This window comes from Lytechinus pictus, unplaced genomic scaffold (assembly GCF_037042905.1).
Source record: "Lytechinus pictus isolate F3 Inbred unplaced genomic scaffold, Lp3.0 scaffold_19, whole genome shotgun sequence".
Classification (NCBI taxonomy): Eukaryota; Metazoa; Echinodermata; class Echinoidea; order Temnopleuroida; family Toxopneustidae; genus Lytechinus; species Lytechinus pictus.
This window is the reverse complement of record NW_026974140.1, coordinates 15,044,212-15,057,225: the sequence shown is the minus strand read 5'-3', so window position 1 is coordinate 15,057,225 and position 13,014 is coordinate 15,044,212. Positions and strand designations below refer to the sequence as shown.

General features: G+C 37.2%; 1 protein-coding gene across 1 annotated transcript; it reads right to left on the bottom strand.

Moving 5' to 3' along the window:
- Positions 1 to 4,594: 4,594 nt before the first annotated feature.
- On the bottom strand, positions 4,595 to 12,806 carry LOC129259941 (large ribosomal subunit protein uL30m-like). Its single transcript, XM_054898057.2, has 3 exons — positions 12,677 to 12,806; positions 7,674 to 7,871; positions 4,595 to 6,060 (listed from the first exon to the last, which is right to left on the bottom strand). Exons 1-3 carry the CDS (start codon positions 12,716 to 12,718, stop codon positions 5,827 to 5,829), a joined length of 474 nt encoding a protein of 157 aa, XP_054754032.2. The 5' UTR covers positions 12,719 to 12,806; the 3' UTR covers positions 4,595 to 5,826.
- Positions 12,807 to 13,014: the final 208 nt, after the last annotated feature.

Sequence of the window (13,014 nt, the reverse complement as noted above, 5' to 3'; positions counted from 1 at the left end):
TAAATACTGGACATTCTAAGCACGTTTTGTAAATATGAACAAGATAAGTATATAACTATACAATTGATGCGAGCGCGAAGCGCGAGCGGAAACAAAATTGAGATTTCAGACCCAAAAAACGAGAGATTCTAAGCACTTTTCTAATCATAATGAGGATAGCTATAAATTTATACAATTGATGCGAGCGCGAAGCGCGAGCGGAAATAAAAATGAGATTTCAAACCTAAAAACGAGACATCTAATGCACTGTTCTAATAATGAACAGAATAGGTATATAACTATACAATTGATGCGAGCGCAAAGCGCGAGCGGAAACAAAATTGAGATTTCAGACCTGAAAACGGGACATTCTATTCATGTTTTGTAAATCAAGAAAATGATGGGTAATTGGATATATTCTTAAATTAATAATGTGAGCGCGAAGCGCGAGCAGAAAATTTTTGATATTCTGATCTGAAACTCCACACTGAATGTAAAATGGTTTTAACAGATAAAGAAAACTCAGACGAACATAAGAATAAAGATTTGATCAAAATCAGACAAGGAATATCAGTTATTGCATTTTAAAGATTAGCATTATTCCAGTGAAACAGTTTTAGGCATGTCTTCATTAATATTCAATGAGCAAACTGGTGATGTTATATCCCCACTTGTTCTTTTGTATTTTATTATATAAAATTAGGTTTATTCAATATTTTCCTTTCAAGAACCAAAACAGTTGAATTGACAACTGATTTAGTCCATAAGATATTCTTTGCTGCAACTTATTTCATTATAAGGGAGACATATCATTCACTCTGGTATGAAAAAAATGAAACAATTTTGATTCCACAAGAAACAGGATATTGGGAATGTCACAGCATTAGCCCACCTATGAAATATTCATGACGACATGCATATCACCATTTTCATAAAATATTGCTAAACTTTAGAATTAAATAATTTAACTAATGGTTATCAGATTTTTATAAAATATATTCATTTTTGATAAAATGTATTTGATATAAATATTTTCAGCCCGGAGTACCCCCCCCCCCCCCCACCCAATCAAGCTGCGTATCTGAATAAGCATGCCTGCGCGTGTTCAGAGTTAGACCTAGTATCTGGGCATTCTAAATACATTTCATTTTATTATAAAAATCAAAAATGCGAGCGCGAAGCGCGAGGAGAAAATATTAGATATTCCTATCTGAAAGAGGGTGAATTTAAACATTATTTCAAGTAATGTGTCGGAAAATTCTGAAGTGGGGGGGGGGGGTTCTACAAAACGTCGTTCATTTTCATTACATTTCTGTCATTTATCATACCTACCACTAGATTTCCAGGTGCGCTGCCTATGGAAAATAACACACGCAGCACCCTAAAATTTTTGAGTTGCTTCACCCCCAACACCCCCGCTTCCCAGCCCCCAGGGCCATGGGGCAGGGCGAAAAAGACTAGTGAAATTTGATTTATATTATCTGACTTGTAATTTTTGTATACAATACACGGGCGGTCGGGCGCGGGCTCACTTGATTCGACATAAAACCTGGAAGTTTCAAGTCCATAAAACCACCCCCATGTCCTTTCCCTGTTATCGAAGAGTGTGTATGGTTATCACGTATTGCGCGCGACCACGTCTGTTTTGGAGTGCTGCCCCGCTGGAGCTTGATTGAGTCGCGTTATAGGAGGGATGTTATTGGAATATGTGAAAGACTATGTAAATGATTTGCGATTGTCGGATGTGATAATTATGTACATTATAACATATTTTAAAAAATACAGGGGGGAACCCGATTTCGTGGGGGTGCTGCCTATGGAAAACGATACACCCCCAGGATAATTTCTGGGGGTGCTTCAGCACCCCCAGCACCCCCGCTTCCCAGGTCCCTGCGAAGTTCCAACACTTTTAATGAATTCTAGTTAGGTCGCTACGTTCTCTTGCATAAAAGAACTTTATTTTGGAGGTCAACATTTCAGCCGCGCCCTCTCTCTTTGCTATACTAATTTGTATGTGGTATTATCAGGCATTTTAAAGTACCAGGTTTTACAACTGAAAGTGGCAAATATACTTGCTCGGTCGCTATGCTCTCTTGCGTATAACTTGCATCGATTTAAGAGATGTCGAAAAAACCGCCATCCTGCCCTCTCTGCTATACCAAATGGCATCCATTGTATTGATACTTACAATAAAAGCGATAACTTTTTTAAGGACTTAGTGTAGAGAATCATGAGGAGCAATAATGTCAGTGTGAAGTACGAACGACAAAACTGAGACCTGAAAGGGTGAAATTAAGCCCTTTTCTGTTATCATGAACATGATGCGTATTCATGTATCCCAAAAAGTAATGAAATCTCCGAGCATTTTTTTTTTGTATATTGACTTGAAAACGGGATTTTTTTTTAATCCGATAGATTCATCCTCTTATTTCTATTCCTCCTTTATTAAATTTTCCTTCTCCCTTTTCTCTTTTTTTTTTGCGCCGTCAACAGGGAGAATCTTCCTGTTCACACCATTTTTATCATGATATCAGAATAAGTAGATTTCCATTTTCGCGCCATATAGGATGGCATATCTATGGTCGCAATTTGACGATATATAATACAGCAGAATATGCAATTTAGAGTAATGTTGAGGTTGTTGGACCCCTGACCAGATTTCATGCATGGTCTAATTTCATGGTCTAATCCACTAGCGTACCTACGAGCTTGAAGACCTTTTTTTTTTTTTTTTTGCTTGTCAAATTTTTTGGCGGACGGTTTTGCCCCCCCCCCTGTGAAAAATCCCAGGTACGCCACTGGTCTAATCATAGAGCTATTAGCTCCATGGTCTAATAAAGTCGGCTGAGAGTCGTGGATAAATTACTTTACATTATGAGATGAATCTTTTATCTACACGAATGCAAATAAAGGAATAAGGATATACTTACCAAAGATGTTCCCGCCGAAGAGAAGGAAGCAATTTAAAGCAATTGATAAGAAGGTCAACGCTATCCATAGGTGTTTACCAAATCTCGCCATCATAAAAACCGTCTTGCTATGACGTTGTGCATGTGATTCTGGACCTTTTATCTCAACACTGCTCCTCCAGTGAGAGTGTGATTTGCCCTTTATTCATCTAGGCCTTTCTAGGGTATGTAACAGTTCAGTGATTTTGGTGATGGCGGTATGCAGTCCGTTAATTGCATTCATCGGATTGCAGGGGCGGATCCACCTTTCGCCTGTTGGGGCAGAAAATGTATTTCATCTACATTTTCTCTGATCAACCGCTAAAAGCTGATTTTGTTGGCTCCTTTGAAGGCCTGGGTGTCGATCAGGGGGGTGGGGGATATATCCCCACAATATATCAGGTATAGGGATGGCATGTTTTATCATTGCCCCCAATTTACAGTCGAGCATCATATTATTTTATCGAGCATCATACAATTTCACGATATGACAAGTATGTATCATATGTATGGAGGAAGTACACGACATGGGCGTCAGACTAGGGGGGGGGGGGCAGGTCCTCCCCCACAAAAAAATAAGGACGGTGACAATAGGTCTACACCCACTGTCTCACTACCATAATTTCACTCCCTCATCTCTTTCCAAAGTCGCACGCACCTGGGGGAGGGGGTCAAAAAACCACCTTTACTTCCAAATGTTCATATTCCTTCCATTTTTAGTCTACATCTACAAAATGCTTTTGAAATCTGCTTGGTCGGTTCACTTCCTTAACCCTATCTAGGCCGGGGTATTTTGGGAGTTCATATGGCCAGGGGGGGGGGGGGCCTCCCAGGCCCCCCCCCCCCCCCCCTCTTGAGATCTCGGCCGTTTACCGCGCGATCGCGCCGAAAATTGGCACGCAGGTTGTCTTGGACATAATCTACAAAACTGTATAGTAATTTCTTTCATGCAAATCGGTATTAAGCGATTATGCTAATTTATGCATAATTAGTACGCGAAATCATACTTTATGTATTTCATTGTTTTATTGCAATTTCTTATGTATTTCTTTGTTTTTTTTACCTTTTGTTTTTCATTGTTTTTTCAATGAAATTTGTTGGGGACTCTTCTGAGATGATAAACGGCATAAAATAAATACATTTAGACCAGCAATACTAAAAATAACCATACATTTATGATTATTGGTTGAAAACACAATTTGCATTGACTTTGTACACGAAATCACGTTTTTGAGCAATTTTGGGTCCGACATGCACTTACATAATGTTGCGTAATTTAGGTACCGCGTAGCAGGGTGATGCAAAAACTGGTCTCAAAAGTTGCGCAAGACTTGAAAGTAAAGTCAGCGAGCAGCGCGTTAAAAAAATTTCATGCGGCGAAAATGTTGTGCGAATCATTGAGGGGGGGCCTCTGAGGCCCCGCCCCCCGGATAGGGTTAAATGTATTATACGTTTGAATCCCCTCTATTCCACTGTTTCACAATCTCCATTTCTTTCCCTTCTCTTTTTTTCTTCTTTCCCATCTTCTCTCCTTATTCCCTTCTTACTCAATCATTGCCCATCTTCATTTCACCATTTCTTCTCTCCCTCTCCCTATCTACCTTTCTCAGTCCCCTCCCCCAATAAAACCCTATCTCTGACTTGATAAACTTGTTTCTCACCAGTAGTATATTTCATCATCTCCAATCATTGGATATTTATTTTTCTGAATAATGTACATGATAATAGCACAGCTCTTTAATTTGGGGGGGGGGGGGTGTTTTCCAAATGAAAATGAACATATTCAAGCTATGTTTTTTTTTCATTTTTACGGCCATTTTAATATATCTTTATTTTAAACAAATAAACTTACCTTGATCTCTGTATCTCCTATATCGTGGCTTTTAAAATGTGATGGTTTACAATAAGCTCTTCCCTCTTTCTTCACCAATGTAAGTTGCATGTTTTCTTCTAATTAAAAATACACGCTTGTTTCATTTTCATGACAGGATATAGTTCAGTTCAAACATCAAGTTATTTTAAAGTGACAATGAAGATTTTTTCAAAATCTGAAGAAAAATATAAATTTCAATTTTCAGATTTTATGGAAATGAAACATTCCTTTAAATGTTTGGCATGCTGCTGTAACTTCAAAATTGTGAAATATGTAGAAGAGTGTAGTAACACATGGGGTAGTCTAGCCTTAGACATGGCAGTGGCTAAACTTTCAAAGATACACAAATTTCAACGGGACATCACTTGTAAGTTGATCAAATATTTTGATTTCTTTCTTCAAAATTGGAAGGTAAGATATATTGTCATCTAAGCATTGATATAAACAGTCTACAACTTAGGAGCATTAAATGGGTAAATTGGAAAAAGAATTAAACAAGAGCAGGGGCCGCGGAACGGTTTTCAAAGTGGGGGGGGGGGCTGAGTCAAAAGTGGAGGGGGGGGGGCTGATCATGCAAAAAATCACAATCCTATGGTCAATTTTACATTTTTGTACATGGTTTTGGAAAAAAGTGGGAGGGGGGGACTGAAACCCCCCCCCAGCCCCCCCCCCTGCTTCCGCGGCCCCTGAAGAGGACAAACACTCTGCAAGGGCGAAGGCCAATGGCAGAGGCATCAAAGAAAATCAACAGGACATCCACAGCCATGGCCTGAAAGGGCCTTTGATTTATTCAAGCCCTATAAATACACATACATGAATGAATATGATCTCCTGAGATAATGTAGACATTCAACTTCTTTACTGCAAACATTGACATAGCAATATAAAGCATAAATACAAAATAGGAATATAATAAGAAAATTGCTGCTCATCAATCTCTACCTTCCACATTTAAAATAGCTATTTATGACATCTCATAGAAGTCCAAACTCCGCACCAATATATGTCCATTGCGGGACTATGATTCTAGCTTTTTGTTTCATGAGCTCCATCTGATATAGCAGCAGTCTTTTCCTCTCTGTGTGGTTCAATCTTTCTTTTCACAATAAAATCTCCATTCCACTTGAGCAAGGTATCTTCATAATCCCCATCTGGCATTCCATAGACGGGATTAACCGGCTTGATGCGGATAAGATGGCGGACCCGGGTCAGAAGAGAATTAACCAATGGTGTGTTCTTGTGGATTACAGGCTTACGAGTCTGAACAAAAAAGAATATTTGTAATAACACTTGTCAAGTATTTTCATTTAACAATTTATCTCATCAATCAATATTTGTTCTTTGAATTAACAATACTTAAAAATTTTCTTTCTCTATTCTCAAAAAAGCAAAGATACTTAAGAGAAGAAATCCCATTGAATAATTCAATTCAATCTTTATTTCACAAATAAGATAACAAGTGGAATGCCTCTGGCCGTCTCACCTGCATCACGCGATTCAATATAGCAGCAGTGCTGATTTTGAAAACTACTATAACTCGCACAAGATGTTCAGTGATACTTGGTTACTCTTATTTCCACGTTTTATGAACTAGACCAATACACTTATAGAGATATGATGGCAATTCAACAAATACCCCCAACGTGGCCAAAGTTCTTTGACCTTACATGACCTTTGACCTTGATCATGTGACCTGAAACTCGCACAGGATGTTCAGTGATACTTGATTACTCTTATGTCCAAGTTTTATGAACTAGACCAACACACTTTCAAATTTATGGCTGTAATTCAACAAATACCCCAATTTGGCCAAAGTTCATTGACCCTAAATGACCTTTGACCTTGATCATGTGACCTGAAACTTGCACAGGATGTTCAGTAATACTTGATTACTATTATGTCCAAGTTTCATGAATCAGATCCATAAACTTTCAAAGTTATGATGGTAATTCAACAGATACCCCCAATTCGGCCAAAGTTCATTGACCCTAAATGACCTTTGACCTTGGTCATGTGATGTGAAACTCATGCAGGATGTTCAGTGATACTTGATTAACCTTATGTATAAGTTTCATGAACTAGGTCCATATATTTTCTAAGTTATGATGACATTTCAAAAACTTAACCTTAGGTTAAGATTTTGATGTTGATTCCCCCAACATGGTCTAAGTTCATTGACCCTAAATGACCTTTGACCTTGGTCATGTGACATGAAACTCAGGCAGGATGTTCAGTAATACTTGATTAACCTTATGGCCAAGTTTCATGAACTAGGTCCATATACTTTCTAAGTTATGCTGTCATTTCAAAAACTTAACCTCAGGTTAAGATTTGGTGTTGACGCCGCCGTCGCCGCCGCCGCCGTCGCCGCCGCCGTCGGAAAAGCGGCGCCTATAGTCTCACTCTGCTATGCAGGTGAGACAAAAACACAAAGAATCACCAAATGTTAAAGTAGATACAAAATCAATTTTGTGGCTTTCCATGAAGGTTATAAAAAACCTGTAAGGCTGGATCGCCAAAACATTGTAAAAACACAACAGTCATTAACAATATTAATAAAACACAAAATCTCCTATCAGTATATAAAGTACAATTAAAGGAATTCTAAAAATCTTAAATCTCCTGTTCCTTCATCATGATTCATCTGGCCTATACTGGTGAATCTGCCTAAATAAAATCTTTTGGAACCACAGAGACCTGTTTGTCTTTGTCAAAATTCAACTTATAAGATGTACTAAGTTTAATAAAACATCTTTGCATATTCTGGTTGAAAAAAAGCTTTGACTCATTGAAGGTTATCAAGAGTCTAGACTCTAGAGTATACAAAATACCTTGAGAAGCTATGTGATTAAAGACTGTAAATGTAAACTCACATCAGCTAATTTCAACTGTTTCATTATGTCTCTTTCCCAATAAGGCCTTCGTTTAAGTGATCTGATCCTCCATACTGCATGCAATACATGAGGTTCTTTCTCTCCATCCACTGAGCTTTTATCTGTTGCTGATGGGTGACTACTCAATGACCTTGTAACAGGGAAGGTCATACGCACACAGGTGCAATATGCCTGAAGCTAGAGAATGACACAAGAAAATAAAAATTTCATTGAAAATGCATTTCTGATTACATATCTGGTTATCAAATTATATTTACGGTAATCTTGAATTGCTTTTTTTTATTCTTTTACTAAAGTAACACAGAAGCACCAACTCTTTCTTGGTCTGAGCTCTGATATATAGAACACCTCTGACCACTAACCACATTATTTGTATTTTTTTCTATAAAGTTGAAGGGCCTGTCAAGTGAGAAATAACATTTGGGGATTTGACTCTAGGGAAGGCAGGCTTATCGAATGAGAGAGAGAAATGCACATGTATGCCATACATATATACACTGTATACTGTCATAAGAGTGAGATTAAGTCAAAGACAGCCAAAGGGTAGTGTATGTGACTTGATTGATTTCTTGACCTGTGTTTAAAATTTCACAGTGAAATGGAAAGCTCCATGCCAAGCCTGAGCATGTTATTGAAATAGCACTATTCTGCAACAAGATGTGGGAGATTAATGATAAGTGTTCTGTCTTTTTTTTATAAAGAATAATCGGATAAAAGAGAATATTCTTACTTTCAGTTTTGTATCCATTTTGCTCTAAAAATAATAAGTACAGTGTGATGAACTTTGGAGGCTTATTTGCAACAAAATAAAAAAGATATGTGAATTCCATGAGTGAGTGGATTTGTCTATTTTATTTTTTATTATAGATATAATTATTATTATAATTTCTTCTTTTTTTTTGGGGGGGGGTTGAAACTTAAATATATAGTAGGAGTTTTTATGCAAAAGGGTCTCATAATCCGTCACCAAGTAAATTTTTGTTCAAAATGTCCTCTCATAAGAGAAATTCCTTCATTCATTACTCGACCTGGCAAGCACCTTCTGTTTCAAAACCTTGTACAGTCCACACACCATCAAGGACTGGAACTACCCCCCTGGCCCCTCAATTGAAATTGTTTCAATTGAAACAATTATTTTATCAGCCAAGATTCAAACAAGGACTAAATAATAAAGAGTGTACATTCCTTCTTCCTCTCCCCCCTTCCTTGTCTTCACCTAAATTTCTTTTCCATCTACATTATTGCTTTGTCTTCCTTCTCTCATTTCATATCATCCAAAATTTTAACGGAATCTGTAATACTTTTCCATTGTATTATAACAAAATGCACTTCCTTTTTATCCCATTATGAATTCATGATAGTGATGAATCTGATGATACGTGATATGATTTCGAACTTTTGTTTTTTTGTTTTCATTTCATTTATTTAAGCACTGGGCCTACCTAAGCCAACAGAATATTCTTCCGGTTATAAATGTAACCATACCCATGTAAACTCATCGCAATTCAGCTATGCTGCAATGATGGTTTTTTTCATTAATAAACCAGTTACTGTGTCTAAGGGGGTGTTGCAAGAAAATATTTGCAATCAATTGCAAATATTCTGTTGCAATTTTACAATTGATTGATCACTTTTAACTATAACAAATCAGATTACACTCCTTGTTTCATGGAGCAGATTAGCAATCAATCCCAAATTTGCAATAAATTGCACAGCATATGCTTGATTTCGGGAACGAAAATAGACTTGCAATTGATCGAAAGTTTCTTGCAACGCCCCATTAGTCTATCTATCGATCATTCAGGGGCCTGTTTCATGACGAGATGAGCGATACGTAGAAACATCCTAGGTCCTAGGACCATTCTTCCGAGATAGGAAGATTGGCAAACAAATCAGTGCTTTCCGTTTCACAAAGGCAATTTTGTCTTCCAAGTCCGCGACATTGTTTGATATCGATAGTATCATCAAAATATTTAGTCTTAATCGTCACATGAACCTTTTATTACGGAATGACAACTTTCATAAAATCATATCAATAAATGGCGATCAAATAATTTTTCATTTATTAGTTTGTAGGATTGATGTATGGAGCTTACTTAATGAAGTAAAATGAGAAACAGCTTTAAAGATTCACAAACATAGCTGGATAAAATGGAAATTTTCATTAGTTTCCTTATCTAGAACATGTGACCTCATAAGGACCCCTTTCATTGATATCTAAACAAAAGAGACCCTTGTCCAAAAAATAAAAATCTGAAGTACTAGTAATTTCAACATTATATTATTTCAATATTCTGAATTATATTGAATGTTAATTTCAAATGATAATTTTGCAAATTAGGTTTTAAATGTTATTTTTTAAGATGAAAATAGGGTTTGAATGGAGTAAACAAAATCAATGTGTCTGACTGTATGAGACTAAAAACGAAAATATGAAAGGCTGTATGTGAAAAAGCGAATTTATTAATTTTATTTGTCAGGTATTCATTTAATCATTTTGTTACCACATTTTTTTTTTCATTCATCACCTTAACACCAATCCAACAATTTTCAATGATTAAAGGTCAAGTCCACCCCAAAAATGTTGCTTTGAATAAGTAGAGAAAAGTCAAACTGGCATAACACTGAAAATTTCACCAAAATCGGATGTAAAATAAGAAAGTTATGACATTTTAAAGTTTCACTTATTTTTCACAAAACAGTTATATGTACAACTCAGTGACATGTAAATGAGACAGTCCCTCACTATATCTTTTTTTTTATTGTTTGAATTACACATTATTTCACTTTTTTACAGATTTGACAATAAGGGCCAACTTGACTGAACCATATATTATTAAACAATGCTAATTCCATATGTTCAGGGAGGAATTAATCGTTGTTTCACTTGACAATGGGGAGAAAATTAGAATATTTCATTTTTCATATAATGAAGTACAAGATAAATAGTGAGTGGATGACGTCATCAGTCTCCTCAATTGCATACCGACCAGGATGTGCATATAACTATTTTTTTTTTTCATTAAGCAAAAAATTAAAATGTCATAACTTTCTTATTCTACATCCGATTTTGATGAAATTTTCAGTGTTATGCTTGCTTGATTTTTCTCTTTTTATTCAAATAAACTTTTTGTTTTGGTGGACTTGTCCTTTAAAAGTAATTTCACACCAGCACCTGATTTATATCAACCCCCCCCCCAAAAAAAGCGAATTTTGATGACAGATTGGGATCAGCAAGGTTCTTCTTCAATTGCCGTAAGCTACAGCTGAGCGTACGGACGCGCCAGCAGATTGGCTTGCATGTTCGTACGCTGTACCTATGCTGACGGTGATCGAGCGATGTCGCCATCTTGTTCTTCGCCAAGCTACGAGACGCATATCAGAGGATCGATGTGCGTCTTGTAGCTTGGCGAAGGACAAAGAGAACAAGATGGCAACGTAAACACCAGCAAGTTTTTTCCCCGTCTTCTCAAAATATTTTTCTAGTTTTTTTAATGAATTTTTGTATAAAAATGAAATCGATATCGTATAAATGTCGGAAACGAAGTTATCCCATTTAAATCATCTAGGGCTAGATCTTTTAGAAGGAAAGTTGAAATCTTGGGGGCAAAAATTTAAGTTTTTTTCCCAGTACACGCACATGAATGGGACGCAATCCCTGGCTCAGTGGAGAATAAGCTCACGTTAGTGAATGATTTTTACTCTCTACGAGCCTCCTGGCTAAGTGTGCAGAGAAGATCATGCCTATGTAGGACATGTCTGGAGGTGTCTTTCCAAGGAACATACTTCATATCGCCATAATCATGAAAATTGGCTTTGTGAAACAGTTGAGCAATATCTTGAACTTAGGTAGAGTGGTTCTACCAAAGACCCTTTGATGCAACAGGCCCCTGATATCCTCCTCAATTGCATCACTAATGGGACATTGCAGTTTACAGGCAGAAGAAAATCTGAGCCATTAAAAAATACCTTTAATGATTGCTAATGCATGGCTGATGGCAACGATGGAATTGAGATAGGGAATCGTGACTTTGCCCATCACATAACGTCAGATATATTCAGAATAAATAATTGTCCCTCTTAGTCTTATCTACTCTCGCTCTCTCAACATGAAACAAGCTCTGCTATTTTCAATCTACTTATTGTTATTTTGCATTCCAATTCTTTTTTTCTTTTTTCTTCTGCTGACTAGTCCTCTCTCGGTCTCTGCCCTGTAGAGATTAGTAGTGCTAGATTTGAGATCACACGACATTCAGTGATTCACACATTTTGCAAGATGAAATCAGTGATGTGACTGAGTGATGAGACTGCATTTGCACTGGTTTGGAAAGTAAAATTTTATGCAGATTTCTTTTTTTTTCATGAAAAATATCATTCTTAATGGTGTAGTGAGGAGTCAGATTTGCAAATGCAAGATCATTTCATATCATAGGACTGATGATGTAGGCCTACGTCTACGTGCGACTACGTACACGCTTGCGATTAATATTTATTTCCTTGGTTTAATTACAAACTAAGATTCCGACGCGATAACTATACCTGGCGCCGCGCCGGCGAAAAACTGTACCAGTAATCTGCACCCAACTGCCCAAGGGTTCATTACATGCCGCCGCGCACAGAAAATTCAAGCCATAGAATAGAAGTCGTGTGTTGTGGACCCAAGAAGTGAGATCCCAGCACGCGGGACCCACTAGTTAGAAATCCACTGCCAAATGCGGTTCGTGGTGCGAGGTTAGTATACTATTAATACTAACCTCGCAATACGTGTGAGTGTATTGTCTGTACCGTGCATCAACGTCCACGATTAAAAATCTTGCCCTACGCCGGGCTACGCACAAAGTCAAGACGTGGGACCAGGCTTAGTAACTTACTACTTAGTCTAAGGAGCGCATGAAGTTTGCGAATTACGTGAAAATTAATGCAAAAAGTAACATTAGCAACTTTTTCATTTAAAGAATTTGATTCAATTACACAATACTCACCACTCTCTGTGACATAAGGGTCTTCAATCCTGGTAAATTCATCTTAAAAACCTAAAATCCAGTCTATTCTCACAGCCTAGTTTGAGGATTTTGTACAAAAACTATGGAATGCTACACGTCAGCTCGTCGCGCGGATCATTGGCTCTAGCTCTGAGCACGAGATGGGAGATGGCCTGCAGAACTTTGCTTGCATTTACTTTAGTTGCACTTTTGAAAATGAAATAAGTGAATTATCCTGAAATACATGCTGAAAAACGGAGAAGTTTCCAAAATATCCTAAAATCAACTGAATAGACTAAAATTGTTCTGTTTGTTTTCGCCTCTTTTATGAATTTGTC

Bases quoted from the DNA above. Each gene is read 5' to 3' on its own strand.
- LOC129259941 (XM_054898057.2), bottom strand. From the start codon at position 12,718: ATGAATTTACCAGGATTGAAGACCCTTATGTCACAGAGAGTG. The intron at 7,872-12,676 runs GTGAGTATTGTG...GTCATTCTCTAG, and splicing joins CCCTTATGTCACAGAGAGTG to CTTCAGGCATATTGCACCTG. The intron at 6,061-7,673 runs GTGAGTTTACAT...TTTTTTGTTCAG, and splicing joins AACAGTTGAAATTAGCTGAT to ACTCGTAAGCCTGTAATCCA.